This window comes from Cupressus sempervirens, chromosome 9, assembly GCF_028749045.1.
Source record: "Cupressus sempervirens isolate cs-2001-9-10 chromosome 9, ASM2874904v1, whole genome shotgun sequence".
Lineage (NCBI taxonomy): Eukaryota > Viridiplantae > Streptophyta > Pinopsida > Cupressales > Cupressaceae > Cupressus > Cupressus sempervirens.
The window spans coordinates 433,930,333-433,946,963 of NC_143126.1; the positions used below are offsets into that span (position 1 = coordinate 433,930,333).

Here is a 16,631-nt window from a genome sequence, read left to right on the forward strand (position 1 = left end):
GTCTCAGCTGGTTACACAGCTTATTCTTTTGTTTGGAGATTCTTCTTGACGGCCCAGGTTTTTTAGGGGTTGGGGGTTTTCCCTCTTGGAGCATCCGCAAACCCCTTCTTCCTCCTCTGTTCCATCTTTGTGGTTCTTTTTGTTTCTTGTTTTTTCGGCTTTGTCTTTCTTTAGCTAACATTTGGTGACCTTGAAGAAGGCCGGGCCCTTGTGTTTTGTTTGTCAATCCCTTTGACCCATTTTGTAGTCATTCGTTAGACATTAATAAATTTATCTTATAACATCTGATTTATTTATATAGAATAGATACGGACTTTCCGTACTGAGCTGTTAAGTGCAATATCAGTCAGTGCATTGTTATCTCTATTGTCCTTTTGCTTCAAAAATAGGGAAAAACACAAAATAATTGAAATACTTCAGTGATTAGTCAGTGGAATTTTATCAAACATTTGTCAAAAAGCTCCTAAAAATGTTTTTTTGTCAAATTTGCCAAGAATTTAAGAAATATTTCACTTTCTTTCAGTAATTTGGATCCTTGCCAATCTATTTTATTAGTTACATGTGTCTAAATTATTAATATACACAAAAGACATGTCTTTCCTTTCTCGATTACAGAAATAGTGAAACACTTAAGTCCTAATTGATCATTTGAACTAAAATATTGTCAGAAAAACACGCGCGCGTGCGTGCGCGCACACACACACACACAGATATATATATATAATGTATCCTTAAAATAACATAGAAACTGAATTGAATCCAAATAAAACTGGGTAAATTTGGGTACAAGATTCTCTTGTGAAATGATAACAAGTATACCAAATTTATCCTGTGTCTAAGAAACTTTAAGATACTAGAGAGTCAGAGACTATCACAATGGCAAGAGTTGGAACAAAATGTCTGTTTTGTACAAATTCCAACCAAACAATAGGTCAGGCAACCTATGCATCCATGCATCGGTTGAATAGAAAAGATGTAGATGTAAATCTAAACAAAGTACTTCACTGATGAAGTTCTAATCTCACATTCATTGAGATTGCAACCTATGAACTCAAGCTCATTAAAATATATAATAGATGCAAACATACATATACATATATACATTCAAGATGGCCAGTGTCGGCAAAGAAATAACTCTAAACAAAGGGTAATTTGCAAAGCTCAAGCACATGAAGATGAAGCAATATGAGGTTCTCATTGTAAAAGATCTGTATCTGCACTTACTTATGATGCATCAAACTCAATGATGTCAACATTTTTGGTTTCACACATAAGAGGACCAAACATATGTAGTTGGATTTGAACTTCAAAAATATATAAACTTTAAACAAAAGGAAAATATCTTGAAAAAAAGACCCAAACCTTGTGCTGTAGGTCAAGCAAATAATTCTCAAAGAGATCTTCTCTCTCTCTTCCACGCTCAATGGCATGAAATCTTGGATCATTCTCAAATAAAGAGATAACTTTGCTGTAGACAGTTTTTCATCAATTAGTTTAGCTATTAATAAAAAGTGACAGCAACCATTTAGGTAGCAAATAATCTAAGATACCAGGGCTACAAAATCAATAGATTATCATTTGCTATGTGCCCATTTTTCATATGCACTGCTAGACATGCTACTTAGATGGAATAAACAAACCTCCAACGTGTTGTTGATGTAAGCTCCTTACACTCCTGAATCAAACAAAAAACTTAAACGTATTACTACATATTTCATGGATAAACTTATGCCTCTTTTAACATTTATGTTTTATTGTCTTAATAAAAATGCCAACAATGATATTGTTAGAACTCAGTTGGCTCCCATTTATGTCATCCCTTGCATAGGCCTCAGATTACCTCCAACATCTTCATAAACTCCACACGTGCTCTCTTTAAATTAAGGCGCTTCTCTTCAGCTTCATGTTTCTTTCGCTGCACTGTATACTGTTTGAAAACATTGGTCAAAAACCAATTATCAGTAGTGTACATAAAAAAGGTATGAAATATCCATGAAATAGGTAAATCACTTAAAAAGTGATGAAAGAAGTAGGTTGATACTTCAAAAAATGTCTGCCTTCTCTCTGTGAGGCTTTTAAGGGCACCATATCGCTTATCATTGATGATTACTCGCATTGCCTGGGAAAGGATCAAGCTATTACTTGTTGGAAACAATACTAATAAATTTTTCAAAAAAGTGAAGAAGTAAACATGAGTACATGTCCATACCACATAAAGATGCAAACAAAAATAAAAATACTACCTGTTCCCATGTCCAATCAGATTCTACATGTGCAGATTCTAACAATTGTTTAAAAGCAAGTTTTGCCTCCTGAAAACAACCACAAACGCTCAGATTAAAACTAACAAATATACAAACCAGTCTAACATCCAATGAAGTCTATGTGATCCCAATTTAATTTATACCATCTTGTTCGCATATGTCACTGGCTCCTCTACCACAGGCAAAGGTTTGTTATCGAGCACAGGAGTTACATTAATCTTTCCAGTTACAGGCATTGCTTTCTTGGCTTCCTGTAATAAAGAGAACCCAACATCAGTACTCAAATTACAGATTCCCAAACATCAAGTTTTACCAAAACCTTATGGAAGGGCATACTAAGCAATGCAAGTTCATAGTTTTTAGAAAATCCTTATTAATAGAAAAATGTAAACAACCCTTACATACATAGATGTGGATGAATGCATCGATAGATAGATAATTTTACATTTTTCTCTAAGCATATAGCATTTTCAATAGAAATGTGGATCTACTTACATCTAAAGTTTTGGTACAGAATAAGAAATCAGTGCCTTACATTTACAAATATGGGTAACCGAGAATCATTTCATTAACCATTTAACAGATAATATTGAAAATGCCACAAGAAAAATAATATGTTACCAACCATGAAATATAATTGTTGTGTTTGATTAGCCTCTCTCAATAGTAAGTTGCACGGAGAGATCTGTCTGAACCTTGGAGATCATACCAGAAACATGACCTTTCTAAATGTTCCACCCGCTGGTAAAATCTAAACAAATGATCTTGTCACCAATCACTGAATCAATAACAGCATCAAAAGCAGCCTCTGTGTTGAAACTCTCAGTTCACTCTGAAGACAGTTGCTCAAGAGTTTCAACAAACAATTGAGCATATTGAACTTGTGCCAATTCAGCAATTCACCCAAGTTTAGCTTGGAAATCCTCATTGATTTCATTTTGGTACTGCATAAGGATCTTAGAAGAGCTAATGCAAAACAATGAAAAATTTCACTGCTTTTAGTTTTAAACTTTTTAGAAGTTATTTTAATAGCCACCATTCTTTGTCAACCCCAAATTTGGGAAAAATCTTGATGTCAGAGAATGCTCATCCCTTCATTCCCCTATCCCCACCATCCTTCAAACTTGAAGGAATACTCTTTGTTTATCCACTCTCTTCAAAGGAGACGATATTTGTTGTGCAGGATCTGGACATAGGTATATTCATGATTGTTTTGTGCAAAGGATAAACTTATATTAAGAGGTCAGTTTGTGTTGAACATATTTTCAGCTTTCAACTTCTAGTATCAAATTAAGTTAAAGGCTAAATGGAAAAATCTGTGCTTCCATTCTCTCATTCTCGTGCTCCTTCATTCTTCTTCTTTCTATCTATTTATACTTGTACATTCTAAATCCAAAATATAAGAAAAAGAGGATAAAAACCCAAAAGTATATCTTCCTTTTGACCTCTAATTCCTTTAGCTGAATCCTTCTCTTAGCCCTCTAAGGATCTAAATTATTAACCGTACTTTAGCCCTCTAATTTGAGCGATCTAAGAATGGGTGAATTTTATGCAAGTATTGTAGCATAGAATTTCTCTGAGTGGGCATTAATTGACTAAAATTTCACCTTGTCAAAAACCAGACATTATGTGTCATTATAAAATATTGGACAGAGGGATGTAACAGTAAATAAGAAGCAAAAAATAAGCCAAAACCAACAGATACCTGCCTCTTCCACTCCAATGCACATAATGAAGTCTAGTAGGACCTAGAGCTTGTAATCCAGTGAGTTGGTTTAAGTTGCATTGTGCTCCATGTATCAAACTATTGTTGGGAAACATGTGTTGGACAAAGACAAACACATGATGTTGAGGAAAATGATAAGTGATTTTTGGTACTTTTGAGGCATTCCTGTCAATTGAATGAGGTAACATTTGACTCATTTTAGTCTCATTCATACTCTAAATTCTATTTTCTAAAAGGATTTTATTAAAGTTCTATTTCCAATTAAAATTTTACTTTCAACAAGAAACCTCATTGTTATTGTAATAATGTCTAAATATAAGAATTTATGTTTGGTATTTTAGATCCCCTTAATGGTAAACATTAGTGGATTGAATTGTCGTGAATACTCCAAAGTTTTATATTCTTCTATTGACAACCCAATGTCAGGCAATTTTGACAAAATGTGGCAGAAAGTACGTTGAATCATTGATAAGCAGCATGGTACTTAGATTAAGGACGATGGCACTATCATGCCTAATGAAGAGACTAATAGGATACACACTGCTAAATTTGTTGGGTTTTCTTCTTTAGCTGTTATAATTTATTTAATTCACTTGATGAATCAAGGAAAATTAAAAATCCCAAATACTTGTGTGCATTAAGGGAACTGTAAGTAATGGGCAAAGGAGAGGTGGTGTAGTTGATCATTGGCAGACCAACAAATCAAAAAATGTCAAACATTTGTGTGGAATTTTCAGAGAATTTTTGTTGACTGTGGGCAAAGGAAATATGGTGTAATTAATTAGTGTTGAAGATTGTAGCTGGATAGAGATCTTTATCTCTGATTTTGCTATGTGTTGGAAATAAGATAATACCTATCTATTGTGTTTACAGCTGGAGAAGATATTTAAGACATTTACTTGAGATAATATTATATGAGGAGACATGTGTCATGTGTCATGCATCATGCAACGAGGCATGCATTTGGAAATATGAAAAGATTTGTTTTTAGAAATTGAAGAGACCTTCAGTTGTGAGATGAAGTCTCTTAAGTCTTTATATTGATTGTATTCAATGGAAAATATTTGAACATTTTATTATCAATAAAAGTGATATTTTCATGGTGTGGCTAGGTTTTTTCCTTTCAAGTGGAAGGGTTTTCCCAGGATAATCTCTTGTGTCATTTGTATCAATTTTGTCATCCCTTTTATTGTTGTTATCTTTATTTTATGGGCAAAATATTAACATTGTATTAAAGCCAAGTTAGATAACCGCAATAAGAGAGTTTCTTTTTATACTTTTTCTTGTTATGTTTTGGCTTCAATGTGTTATGCCTTATTTCGATAAAACTTCAGTTTTGTTTTTTTGTTCCAATGGTCTTTCCTTTTCGTAAGGCAGCATTTTTGATTAAGTCCTTTATCTTGCTTCAATGCTCCAGGCTGCACTTTCCATCTCAATGTTTTGTAATTGCCATAGAGTAATCAAAAACTATATAAAAACGTTCAAGCGTTTTGATTATGTCTGGAGTAGTTTTGCATCTATGCTGCTTGCATGAGTTCTAATTATTCATCTGTTCATTCTCTTCGCATGCCTCCCTTTTGTTGCATGGGTTTGACTTGGCAGTATTATCCTCATGATGAATATTCACAAATGTAATCAAAACCTGTCTGTCTGCGGTCGAGATTATTCTGGTTGTGTCATCATTTTTCTTTGGTATTCTTATTACCTATGGTGTTCATATATCCTAGAATTGTCATATACTTTTGTTGTATGTGTTTATTCCTGTGATTTTATTTGCTTCCACCATCGTCATGTTATGTATCGCAGTTCTTATTCTTTTGGTGTCTTGGTGCATTCTACTTGACGCCCTTGTATGAAAGTTTTTGTAGTTTGTCGATGCTGGCAGGTTGTCTCTCCATCGGCAGTTGTTTTTAAGTCTTAGTCATTGTTATTATTACATCCCAATTTTTGGCTCAATTTTAAAATGTTCATATAACATTGAGGTTTCTTGTGAAGTCAGTTGACAGGTAAAATTAGCTATGATCATGTGAAATGGTAAGATGGTTGATCATTATAATCTCATATGAAGGTCACATGTTAGTTAATCGATATGATGTTATTAAATTGTTACCTTGGAAAGTTGATTATTCATCATAAATTCATGGGAAGTGAAATGGTGATTAGCCATTACAATGATTTATGGAAAATAACTTCTTTATACTGAGGAGAATGATATTATCATGCAGTATTTATTTCCTTGCAAGAGCACGTTGAAGGGAGGGAAACATTGTCAGAAAGGAATCGGGCACGGGGGCACCACCTACCATTGAACAAATAAGCAGGACTCCTAAACCACCACGACCAAAGAAAAACGACTAGCAAGCAAGGGTATATTGTTGGTTTTCTGAGGATCGCTGCAAAAGTATTTGCACTGCCATGATGTTTGATATGTGTTTTCTAATTTGCAGCAATCTCTTATTTATATTGATAATAAATCAAGAGGAGAAATGTCCCTTCATGGGACATGTTTATTCATTAAAATGATAACATAACTATATATATAATATCTCATACATATAATTTATTATTTAATTAACTACACACCAATATATATAGACATATATATACATATATATCACATATATATACATATATATCACATATATATACATACATACATACATACATACATACATACATATATATATGTAACTTCAGTTTATCCAACTAAAGCTACCAAACATCAAAACTCCCTCTTAGCTAGGGAGGATAAACACATGGCATATATTACACCATTGGTAATATTAGGAATGACAAGTTTTAAGGATATCTTTTATCAAAAGGTATCCACCATTTTGATATCAAGATTATTGGTCTTCCAAAATATCAACACATGATATTCACCAAATACTCTAAGTAACATTTTGATATCATGAGTATTGATCTTCCAGAATATCAGCGTATGATATTCACCAAGTACTCAAATAAGGTTTTGATATCACATCTGATATCATGAGTATTGGTCTCCCAGAATATCGACATTCGATATTCACCAAGTACTCAAAAAGTTTTGATATCAGATCTAATATCATGAGTATTGGTCTCCCAAAATATCGACATTTGATATTCATCAAGTACTCTTTGAGTAATGGCCTTCCAGAATGTTGAGATGCAAGATATTCACCAAGTCCTGTGAGTAATGGCCTTCCAAAACATCAAGTTGTGTGATATTCACCAAGTACTCTGTGTAATGGCCCTCTAGAACATCAATTTGCATAGGATTCACCATGTACTCGAAAAATGTTTATAAGGTATGTGCACATGCATTCTCATAATGGTTACCTTATAAACATCCACCATGCAAAGTATAATCTATCATGATCTGCACAGACATCGTAAGATATCCATCATAATAGAGAATTAAGTTATTGTAAGATCGTCACCTTTCAATAACTTCTGCAGATACAAGCGACATCATTTGGAAGTCATTACTTCCTCATGATGTACATTGGGGATAGGCCCATTAAAATCACATGCTCACAAGGTATATTCATGAATCACAGTCCTCTTGACTACTACAATTTATTGATTACTTGAGAATCCAACTCAACATGGTTTACTCCCTCTAAATCAATATGACCGAGATCACCGAAGCTTGACTCGATCATATCCTCTATATGTTCCCTCTCTTTCAAGGTTGCTTTTAATTAAATGTGGGGCTCCCCCTGAATCTCAATCTCCCTCTTCCTGCAATAACTTTCTTGGAGGAAAAGATCGCGGCACATAACTCGTATAGTAATTATTGAACTAAATAAAGATAGGTTTACTATATAATTCAATAGTTAGAAATTTTACTCAAAAGAGAATTTATCTTATGTAGTCAAAAGAAAATGCCCTTCACATGGCTTCCTTATTATTTTCCTCTCTTTAAATTCTCTTTGTTTAGTATTTCACTCACCCCCTCTTGTACTTATTTACTAATACTTTCCTCATAAAATCTGCCTTAGAAATTCCCATAGCCATACAACTCTAATAATCTCTCTTAGATATATTTCCATTTCAATCCCTGATATTGATGCGCTATAGTTGCGGGTTGTTGGCTATTCTCAATACTTATTCATTTCGACTTATTGCCCTCATGGATGCTAGTTCCAACGATATACAACTCTGAACTATAATTTATGGACCATGGATCAATAGCATATTTTGTAGGAGCCAGTGACATTTCTAAGTTCAAAGCCACATGTTGTATTGTCTCTGCATATGAAATGTACCAGGATATCTAGTGAGAGCTTGCTCGACACTTCCACAACGATATAGTTATGGATGCTGACTTTGATGTCTTTTGATTTGCGACGTCGTTTATGTCCTTTCTTGTCTTGCCTCCACTACCTATGCTTATCGATATCTTGTGACCTATTTGATTGTTCCTTTTGCAATAATTGATTGTTTGATTGAGGAATGTTACTCAATATTCCATAAAGGTATAACCAGGCTGCCTTTCCAGTATCTGCATTTTCTCTTGCCATTTCCGGTCCAATATTTTTCTTAATTGTTCTTGTTTGCCTCTTCCTTTTGTTGGAAGTATGTTACCTCTGCTCTTCATGAGTGTTTATTGTTGCCACATTCTTGTTCGCCTCTTCCTTCTATTGGAAGCATGTTACCTCTGCTCTTCATGAGTATTTATTGCTGCCACGATAACTCTTAGTAGATTCTTCTATATCCAAAACAATCCCTTTATGTTGTTTGATCTTTAGGAAAACTGGTTATATAAACTGACAGCCAATTACCTTCATCAATACCCATGCCTTAAAATTGTTGCTTTGTTATTTGATTCTTATATCCATTGAGAGTATCTCCTCTATCCCTAGTTTTGTACATTCTTCCGTTGGTATATCTTCTTCTCCTATATTGCTATCACTAAGTAAGATTTGGATTGTCAAGAAAGATATTAAGGTCGAATCTATCCTTTTTACCGCTTTCCTTCATTCTGAATAGTTCTATTCAAATGCCCAAAAGGGTAGAATAATTCATAGTCTATTTTTAATTTTTTCATTTTGACTCCATTACTTGTGGTTCCATTGTTTCCAATTCCGTCTACGCTCCTTGCCCCTCACCAAGTACCTATCATCCTTCTCTAATTCTACCTTGTTACCCACGTTGCATGCCAAATATATTATGATGCATCACAAATGAGCAAGGTCGATCGACTTGGGTCTATGTTTATTGTCACAGAGATTGAACACCGTGACTCTCCATGGTCCTTATCTCTGCACTATAGTTCAAAAAATGAAAAAGGTAACATGCACCTGAGCCGAGAGTTGATCAACCGATCACAAATTAAGAAATCATTGACATTGTTTAAGCAAACACAATATTGCATTACAAAGATACATTTGATTAAGTTAAGCAAACGCAATATTGCATTACATAGATACATTTGATTAAGTGTTCAAACATTTACTTATAAAGCTAAGTCTTTGTGCCCTATAGCTTGCAAACCAGTATAAAATTGAATTCATCTTTTATTAAATGCTCTTGGAATGACGCAGATTGCATATGTGGTGATTGGAGGGGGGTTTTTTTTTTGAGCTTTCCAGTCTAGCAATGATGGTAACAGAGAACACATGAGAAGTTACTATCACAAGAAAATAGATCTACTACTTCTAATTTTTATTCTAGAATCCCTCTACGAATAATCTCATTATTCATTTTTGGCTTTCATACATCTACAATAGGCTTTGATACCATGTTGGTTTTCTAATGATCTCTGCAAATGTATTTGTATTGCCATAATGTATGGTATGTGTTTTCCAATTTGCAGCAATCTCTTATTTTTTACATTGATAATAAATCAAGAGGAAACATTTCCCTTCATGGGACATGTCTATTCATTAAAATGATAACATAATTATATATATAATATCTCATATATATAATTAATTTTTTAACTACACACAAATATATATATATATATATATATATATATATAATGCAGAATGCTACTTGAATTCAGAGGGAGGTTACATATAATTCTTTGTGGCAATGTAGTTGCTAAAGCTCTCTAGAATCAGCTATCCTATTGTGGTGATCAATCAAATCTGTCCCTATTGAAAGGGAGTCTCTATTGAGAAAGAACCTTGGCAATGCTTACATGTTGTTAATTAGTTCTTCTCTGTGAGAGAAGTTCGAGGTGAATTCCCTTGTTAATGCATTCTTCTCTCGGAGAAGTTTGAGGTAAAAGCCCTCGCTCTACCCTCTGTAAGTATGGTGGACCACCCTCTACAATTAGGCATGGTGGAAATGCATTATTCTTTGAGAGAAGCTTGAAGTGAAAGCTCTCGTCCCACACTTTGCAAGTAAGTATGGTGGACTACCCTTTGCAAGTAGGCATGGTGGAAATGCACTCTTCTCTAGGAGAAGTTTGAGGTAAACACCCTTGTTCCACCCCTTTGCGAGAAGGTATGATGGACCACTTTAATTCTATGTGCTTATGATTACCTATGGTAAATTATGTTATACTAAGATAACATGTTTTCCGTGTTGTGAATTTATCATTGACTTCTTTAGTAGCAGCTATGTGTGCCTACCATACTAAAGATATTTCTCTTGTTAGAAAGGAGAGTTGAAGATTGTAGCCGCAATAGACATCTTTATATCTTATTTTGTTTCATGCTGAAAATGAGATAATACCTATAGATTGTGTTTACAGCTGACGAAGATATTTAACATGTTTACTTGAGATAATTATTACGAAGTAATTGGAAAATATTTGTTTGTTATTAACAGAGACCGAGAGGTTAATTTATACAAGAGGTTGAATGATGTTTCCTTAAGAAACAATCGTAACGAATAGAAACATTCCATTCTAGAAACAAAAAACGAAATATTAGAACATTCTAATATTTACAGAGGATTACAATAGATAACCATTAGATACTAAACAAAGATAATAGAAACTATCTATCATCGTAATTCCCTCCCTTCATGGTTAATCTATCCAGAGCACGAAGTTGTCAAAATGCGTAAAAGGCAAATTCTGTCTGCTCAAGGGGCTGCGAACTATTTGTTGTGGGTTGCAAACCAGATTGCTTAGATAGGGCAGCTAAGCGCTTCTAACATTCAACCTTCAAGTGCCCAAACTTGTGGCAATAGTTGCATTGAATGTTTTTCTTCCAAGAGCCTTCTAAATCCGAAGTAGAGGATGTTTGTTGAGAAGACTGTTGATGGTACTTTGGATAATGCTCCAAAACTTTGCAGATGAGCATAATGCTCCAAAACAAACTATAAAAAGCCATGATTTTTAAGGGAAAATCGAAAAAACCAAACACGATTTTTGGGGTGAAAAATCAATCAAAACCCAACATGATTTTTGAGGTGAAAAATCAATCAATGTAATGTAAGTCTATGCAGTTGATGGAGTTAGCTCATCATAGCGACCCTCGTGATCTAACAGGGTGTTTTGGGGGTCCCAGTTGTGGACTTACTATTTTTAGTAAGTCTATTTTTGGCAATTGTTATTTTTGGCAGTGCAGTGAGTGGCTTTGGCAGTTGGTCGTGACCTGCAGTAAATAAGGTTAATAATTGCATGAGCTCTTATTTATTCATTAATTATTAAGTTGCATTATTATAATGATATTTATGTTATTATAATAATGACATTAAGAGATATTTCTAAAAAGTGTGTTGGAAAGTTTTAAGTGTTGAGTTCTTTTGGGAACTTCTACAATTTCTGAAGTGGAGTTTTTTAGGAAACTTCGGCCAATAAAAGATTATAAATAAGAGCTCACTTCATTGGGAAAAGCATGCTTGGATATTTTATTTGCTTTTGATGTCTTTGTGGTTTTTTCTGAGTTATCTGAGTAGTGTGCCCTTCCTGAACTATAAGGGTCTGAATTCTGAGATGTGCATTGGATCTACAGCTGAAGTATTGTAGATTCAAATCTGAGATTTGGTTCTAATCTGCAAATTATGCTGAGGTATATAATTTGCATTTCTTTCATTCTGTAAATTCTATGTCTACGAAAAAGTGGTGATTGGTTAGAACACCCGAAATTGGTGAAAGCAATTAATTGTGATCATTTTTGCAAATTCTGAAAACAACTCTGGGAGGTACAATTTTCTGCCAATTAATGTTCAAAGGATTCTTGGTAATTTGTGTGGGGGTCTCAGGAGTGAATTCAGTGTCGAAGAGGTTGGATGTCACATTTTCTAGCTCTTGCGATTTTAATTGGGAGTGCAAACCGAATTGCCAAAGTCTAGCATTTCAACTAGGGCCAACGGCTGGTTATTGGAGGACAATATTTCATATAGGATGGGTCTACAATATGATATCAAGGGCCTGCGTGAGGGAATTCTATTCTGAAGTCTGCATTTGAGGCATCTACAATCCACTATCACAGCTATGTTTGGACTAGGAGCTAAGCATCACTCCATCCTTGGTCTGCAATTTCACCCAAAGCTCATGATTTGATCCCAGGTCTACAATTGCCTTTACATGTGGGGCCACGTCCATGATAGACAAACAGATTGAACACAGGTGGTGATTAAATGTTGGCTGGGCAGCAATCTGCAATTTGGAAAAGACTACGATTTATCTCTAGCTTGCAACTTCCAGCCTGGAGCCTACGTTTACATCTTGGCTATACTAGAGGCATCCAAAATTACAACCAAGTTCCTACATTGTCGGAAATCTGATTTAGTTTGTGTAATAATTGTCATTTTTGTTATTTCCCTTTAGCAAATAAATTCTGGAGAATTATGAGTGTGTCATTTTGCAATATCATTCCTTGTCAATTCATATATTTCTGAAAAGAGTTTTAAAAATATAATTTTCAAAATTAGAAAAAGAAACACAAAATCGGAACATTTCTCATTTTCAAACAGCAAATCAGTATTATGCCAGAAGAGGTTTTTCCAGTGGTATCAGAGCTTGCTTGCAAAGTGTTTGACAAAATGTCAAACAATTGAATTATAAAAGAATTTGGTGTTTGCTGAAGTTATAACTGGTTGAGGTTATTACAATCAAAACCCAACATGATTTTTGAGATGAAAAATCAATCAAGTGAAAAATCAATCAAAACCTGACATTACAAAGTTTTATTTTTTTACGAAAAACGGTAAAACCCAACAAATAATTTTTAGAAAAAATTACAAACCCACAAAGGAATCTCACACAACTTTGCGAACTACAAAATCAGAAATTTCTGATGGAAAATTTATAAAAACCCATGAGAAATTTTTTTTAGGGAAAAAAAAATGAAAACCCATCAAAAATGTTTTTTTGAGGAAAAAAATTATGAAAACCCACCAGAATTTTAAATGGAGGCAAAACACGAGACTTTGCATGATAAAGCAACACATGCAAACAACATGCAACAAATATGCAAATACATGCAACCCTCAAAAAGTAGAGACCCAAAAAATTTGAAGGGTGACCAAAAGAGAGCTTGAAAAACCCAGAAAGAATATGTTGTCAATTTTTGGATTGGCTGGCTCAAAAATCGAGGCACAAAAACTGAGGCACCCAAAAAAATAGACGACAACCTAGTTGAGATCTCAAAAAACAACCCACCAAGAATTTGAACTTTTTTTTGATCCGGTTCCAAAAATTAGGGTTTTGAACAAAAATGGCCCTGTTGTAAAAAAATCACAAAAAATAACAGAAATGTGCAAAAAAAATAGATGGATCTGGACAAAAATGGGTTGCAGAACCGAACTAGAAGTCGGCGGATTCAAATCTCTCAGAACGGAAACCCTAGTCGGATTATAAAGAGAGTTGGAAGCAAATATGCATGTAAATAATTTCAAAAATAAAATGTAGATAATTTCAACCAAGAAATTATAATTATTTTCGAAAAAAATTAGAGTATTGACTCTGGTACCATATTAAGAAGTAATTGGAAAATATTTGCTTGTTATTAACAAAGACCGAGAGGTTAATTTATACAATAGGTTGAACAATGTTTCTTTAAGAAACAATCGTAAATAATAGAAACATTCTATCTTGGAAACATAAAACTAAATATTAAAACATTCTAATATTTATAGAAGATTACAATAGATAACCATTAAATTCTGAACAAAGATAATAGAAACTATTTATTATCATAATAATAATATCATATGAAGAAATTTGTGTCATGTGTCATGTGAAGAGGCATGCGTTTGGAATTATGAAAAGAATTGTTTTAAGAAATTGAAGATACCTTCAAATGTGAGATGAAGAGTCTCTTATTTTATATATATATATATATATATATATATATATATATATATATATATATATATATATATATATATATTCAGTGGAAAGCATTATACTTCAACATTTTATTATCAATAAAAGTGATATTTTCATGGTGTGGTTGGGTTTTTTTTTCGTTTCAATTGGAAGGGTTTTCCTAGGATAATCTCTAGTGTCATTTGTACCTATTTTGTTATTCCTTTTATTGTTGTTTATCTTTATTTTCTAGGCAAAACTTTAACAATTAGCAACAATGCAACAAATTAAAACTACCACAAAAATTGTGAAATTTTGCACATAGTTTTTTCTGCAAATTGGTGAAGGAAATGTGGTACAATAAATGACTAACAATGCAATAAGTTATTTTCCTACAGGCAATATACTAGCAAAGAGGCACAACGTCATCTTTATCTCTTTATTCAAGCATAGACTATGAGGAAACATTTGCTCCCGTTGCATGGTACACTTCTATTAGATCAATCAATGTTATTGCATCTGCAAAAAGCTGGAAGTTGCATCAAATGGACATAAAGACTGCATTTTTTAACGCTGTCGTTGAAGAAGAAGTCTACATCAAACAGCCAGATGGATTTGTGATTCATGGAAAGGAGTCTTGTGTATGGAGATTAAAGAAGGCTCTGTATGGATTTAAACAAGCACCTCGTGCATGGTATGAAACAATTGATAGATATTTTATGAGCTTAAGATTCTCAAAGAAAGATTTAGATTCCAACTTATATGAGTACTTTATGTTAATGATTTATTCCTCACTAGAGAAGAATTTTTCATTGTCCAATGCAAGAAAGAATTAGCTTTTGAATTTGAAATGAAAGATCTTGGTTTTATGCATTACTTCCTAGGGCTGGAAGTATGGCAAAGATGAAATAAGATTATTCTAAGTCAAAGAAAATACACCATAGACATCTTGAAGATATTTGGTATAATGGACTGCAAGTCTATTTCTACACTAATGAAAACAAATTTGAAGGAGTTGAGCAACTCTGCAACTCTTTCAAATTTAGTAGACTCCATCATGTATAATTAGTTAATTGCATCATTGATGTATCTAGTCAACACTACAGATATTTGTTATACAGTAAATAACCTTCATCAGTTCATGTGTGGACCAAACCAAGTACATCTAGTTGCTGGAAAACATATTCTAAGATATTTGCCTGGTACAATGGGATATGGTTTAGACAAGTCTTGTGAAGATCTGATATTACAGGGCTATACTGATTCTGATTGGGCCAGAAGTGCAATTGGCAAGAAGAATACCTCTGGTTGTTGTTTCAGTCTGGGGTCAGCCATGGTTTCTTGGTGTGGCATGAAACAGTCTTTTGTAGCTGAAAGCACCACAAAAGAAGAGTAAATTGCAGCATGTGTCACAGCCCAAGAAGATATGTGGTTACATAAGCTCCTTGCAAGAGTGTTTAGTCATACACTAGAGCCGACTATAATTCATTATAACAATCAAAGTTGTATAAAGCTCTCAAAAAATCATATCTTTCATGATAGATCAAAACATGTGGAGATCAATTATCATTACATCTGAGACACGATGCGAAGGAAAGAAATTCAACTTGAGTACATATGCACTGATGAGAAACAGCCAATATTCTCACCAAGCCTCTCTCTAGAACATTTGCATATTTCCAAGACAAGCTTGGGAAATTCAGCATCACTGAGACTTGGCATTTCTCTGAGAAAGAGAAATATGCCTGTACATCTATGAGACAGAGATGTGGACTTGTATACTTTTGTATGTCATGTTGAGAGACTTCGTGAAAATGTGTTTCCTTCCACAAATGAATGCAGCCATTGTGGACATCATGGTGAGTGACTTCATGATGAACTCTTTGACATCTCAAGACTAAGATGTTTTCTCCATACATGGGAGTTTATCATTATGGGTGTCAAATTGAGAGACTCTATGACAACATGTTCCCTTGCGCAAATGGGTGCAACCATTGTGTACATCACATCAAGTAACTCCATAATGAACTCTTTTACATCTCTGGGACTAAGATGTGTTCTCCATACATGGGAGAAGTCATTATGGAAATTATGTTGGGAGACTCCATGACTATGGAATCTGAGAAATATCTCCTTAGCTAAGAGGAAGTGTTATTTTTGGTAGCTCCTAGAGATATTTCTACTGTCAGCCACCTGCACCATGTTGGCCAACCTTGTTCAGAAGTCTCTGCCAGCGTATATATATAGGATGCAATTCGCTCATTCAGAAACTCATACAATTCAATAAAATATATTGTACAAAAGCAGAGAAGTAGTTTACTGTTTAATCATAAGCAGTAGTTGGTCTTTCTGTATTAGCATTACCCTATGTTGCATGGGTACATGTACCCAAGTACCAGGTAATCAGTGGAGAGCATCATAGCTAAGGACTTTGATGAAA

General features: G+C 34.0%; 1 protein-coding gene across 13 annotated transcripts in view; it reads right to left on the bottom strand.

The window, feature by feature from the left end:
- The window catches only part of LOC149539149 (pre-mRNA-processing protein 40A-like), a 249,680-nt gene that overhangs the window by 92,859 nt on the left and 140,190 nt on the right, over positions 1 to 16,631 (bottom strand). For all 13 annotated transcript variants that reach the window (XM_089800486.1, XM_089800477.1, XM_089800476.1 and 10 more), the window contains exons 12-17: positions 2,408 to 2,515; positions 2,244 to 2,312; positions 2,042 to 2,119; positions 1,841 to 1,927; positions 1,641 to 1,675; positions 1,363 to 1,468 (exon numbers count right to left, since the gene is read on the bottom strand). In XM_089800486.1, the coding sequence (XP_089656612.1) occupies positions 1,363 to 1,468; positions 1,641 to 1,675; positions 1,841 to 1,927; positions 2,042 to 2,119; positions 2,244 to 2,312; positions 2,408 to 2,515 (483 nt within the window). The remainder of the gene's footprint in view (positions 1 to 1,362; positions 1,469 to 1,640; positions 1,676 to 1,840; positions 1,928 to 2,041; positions 2,120 to 2,243; positions 2,313 to 2,407; positions 2,516 to 16,631) is intronic.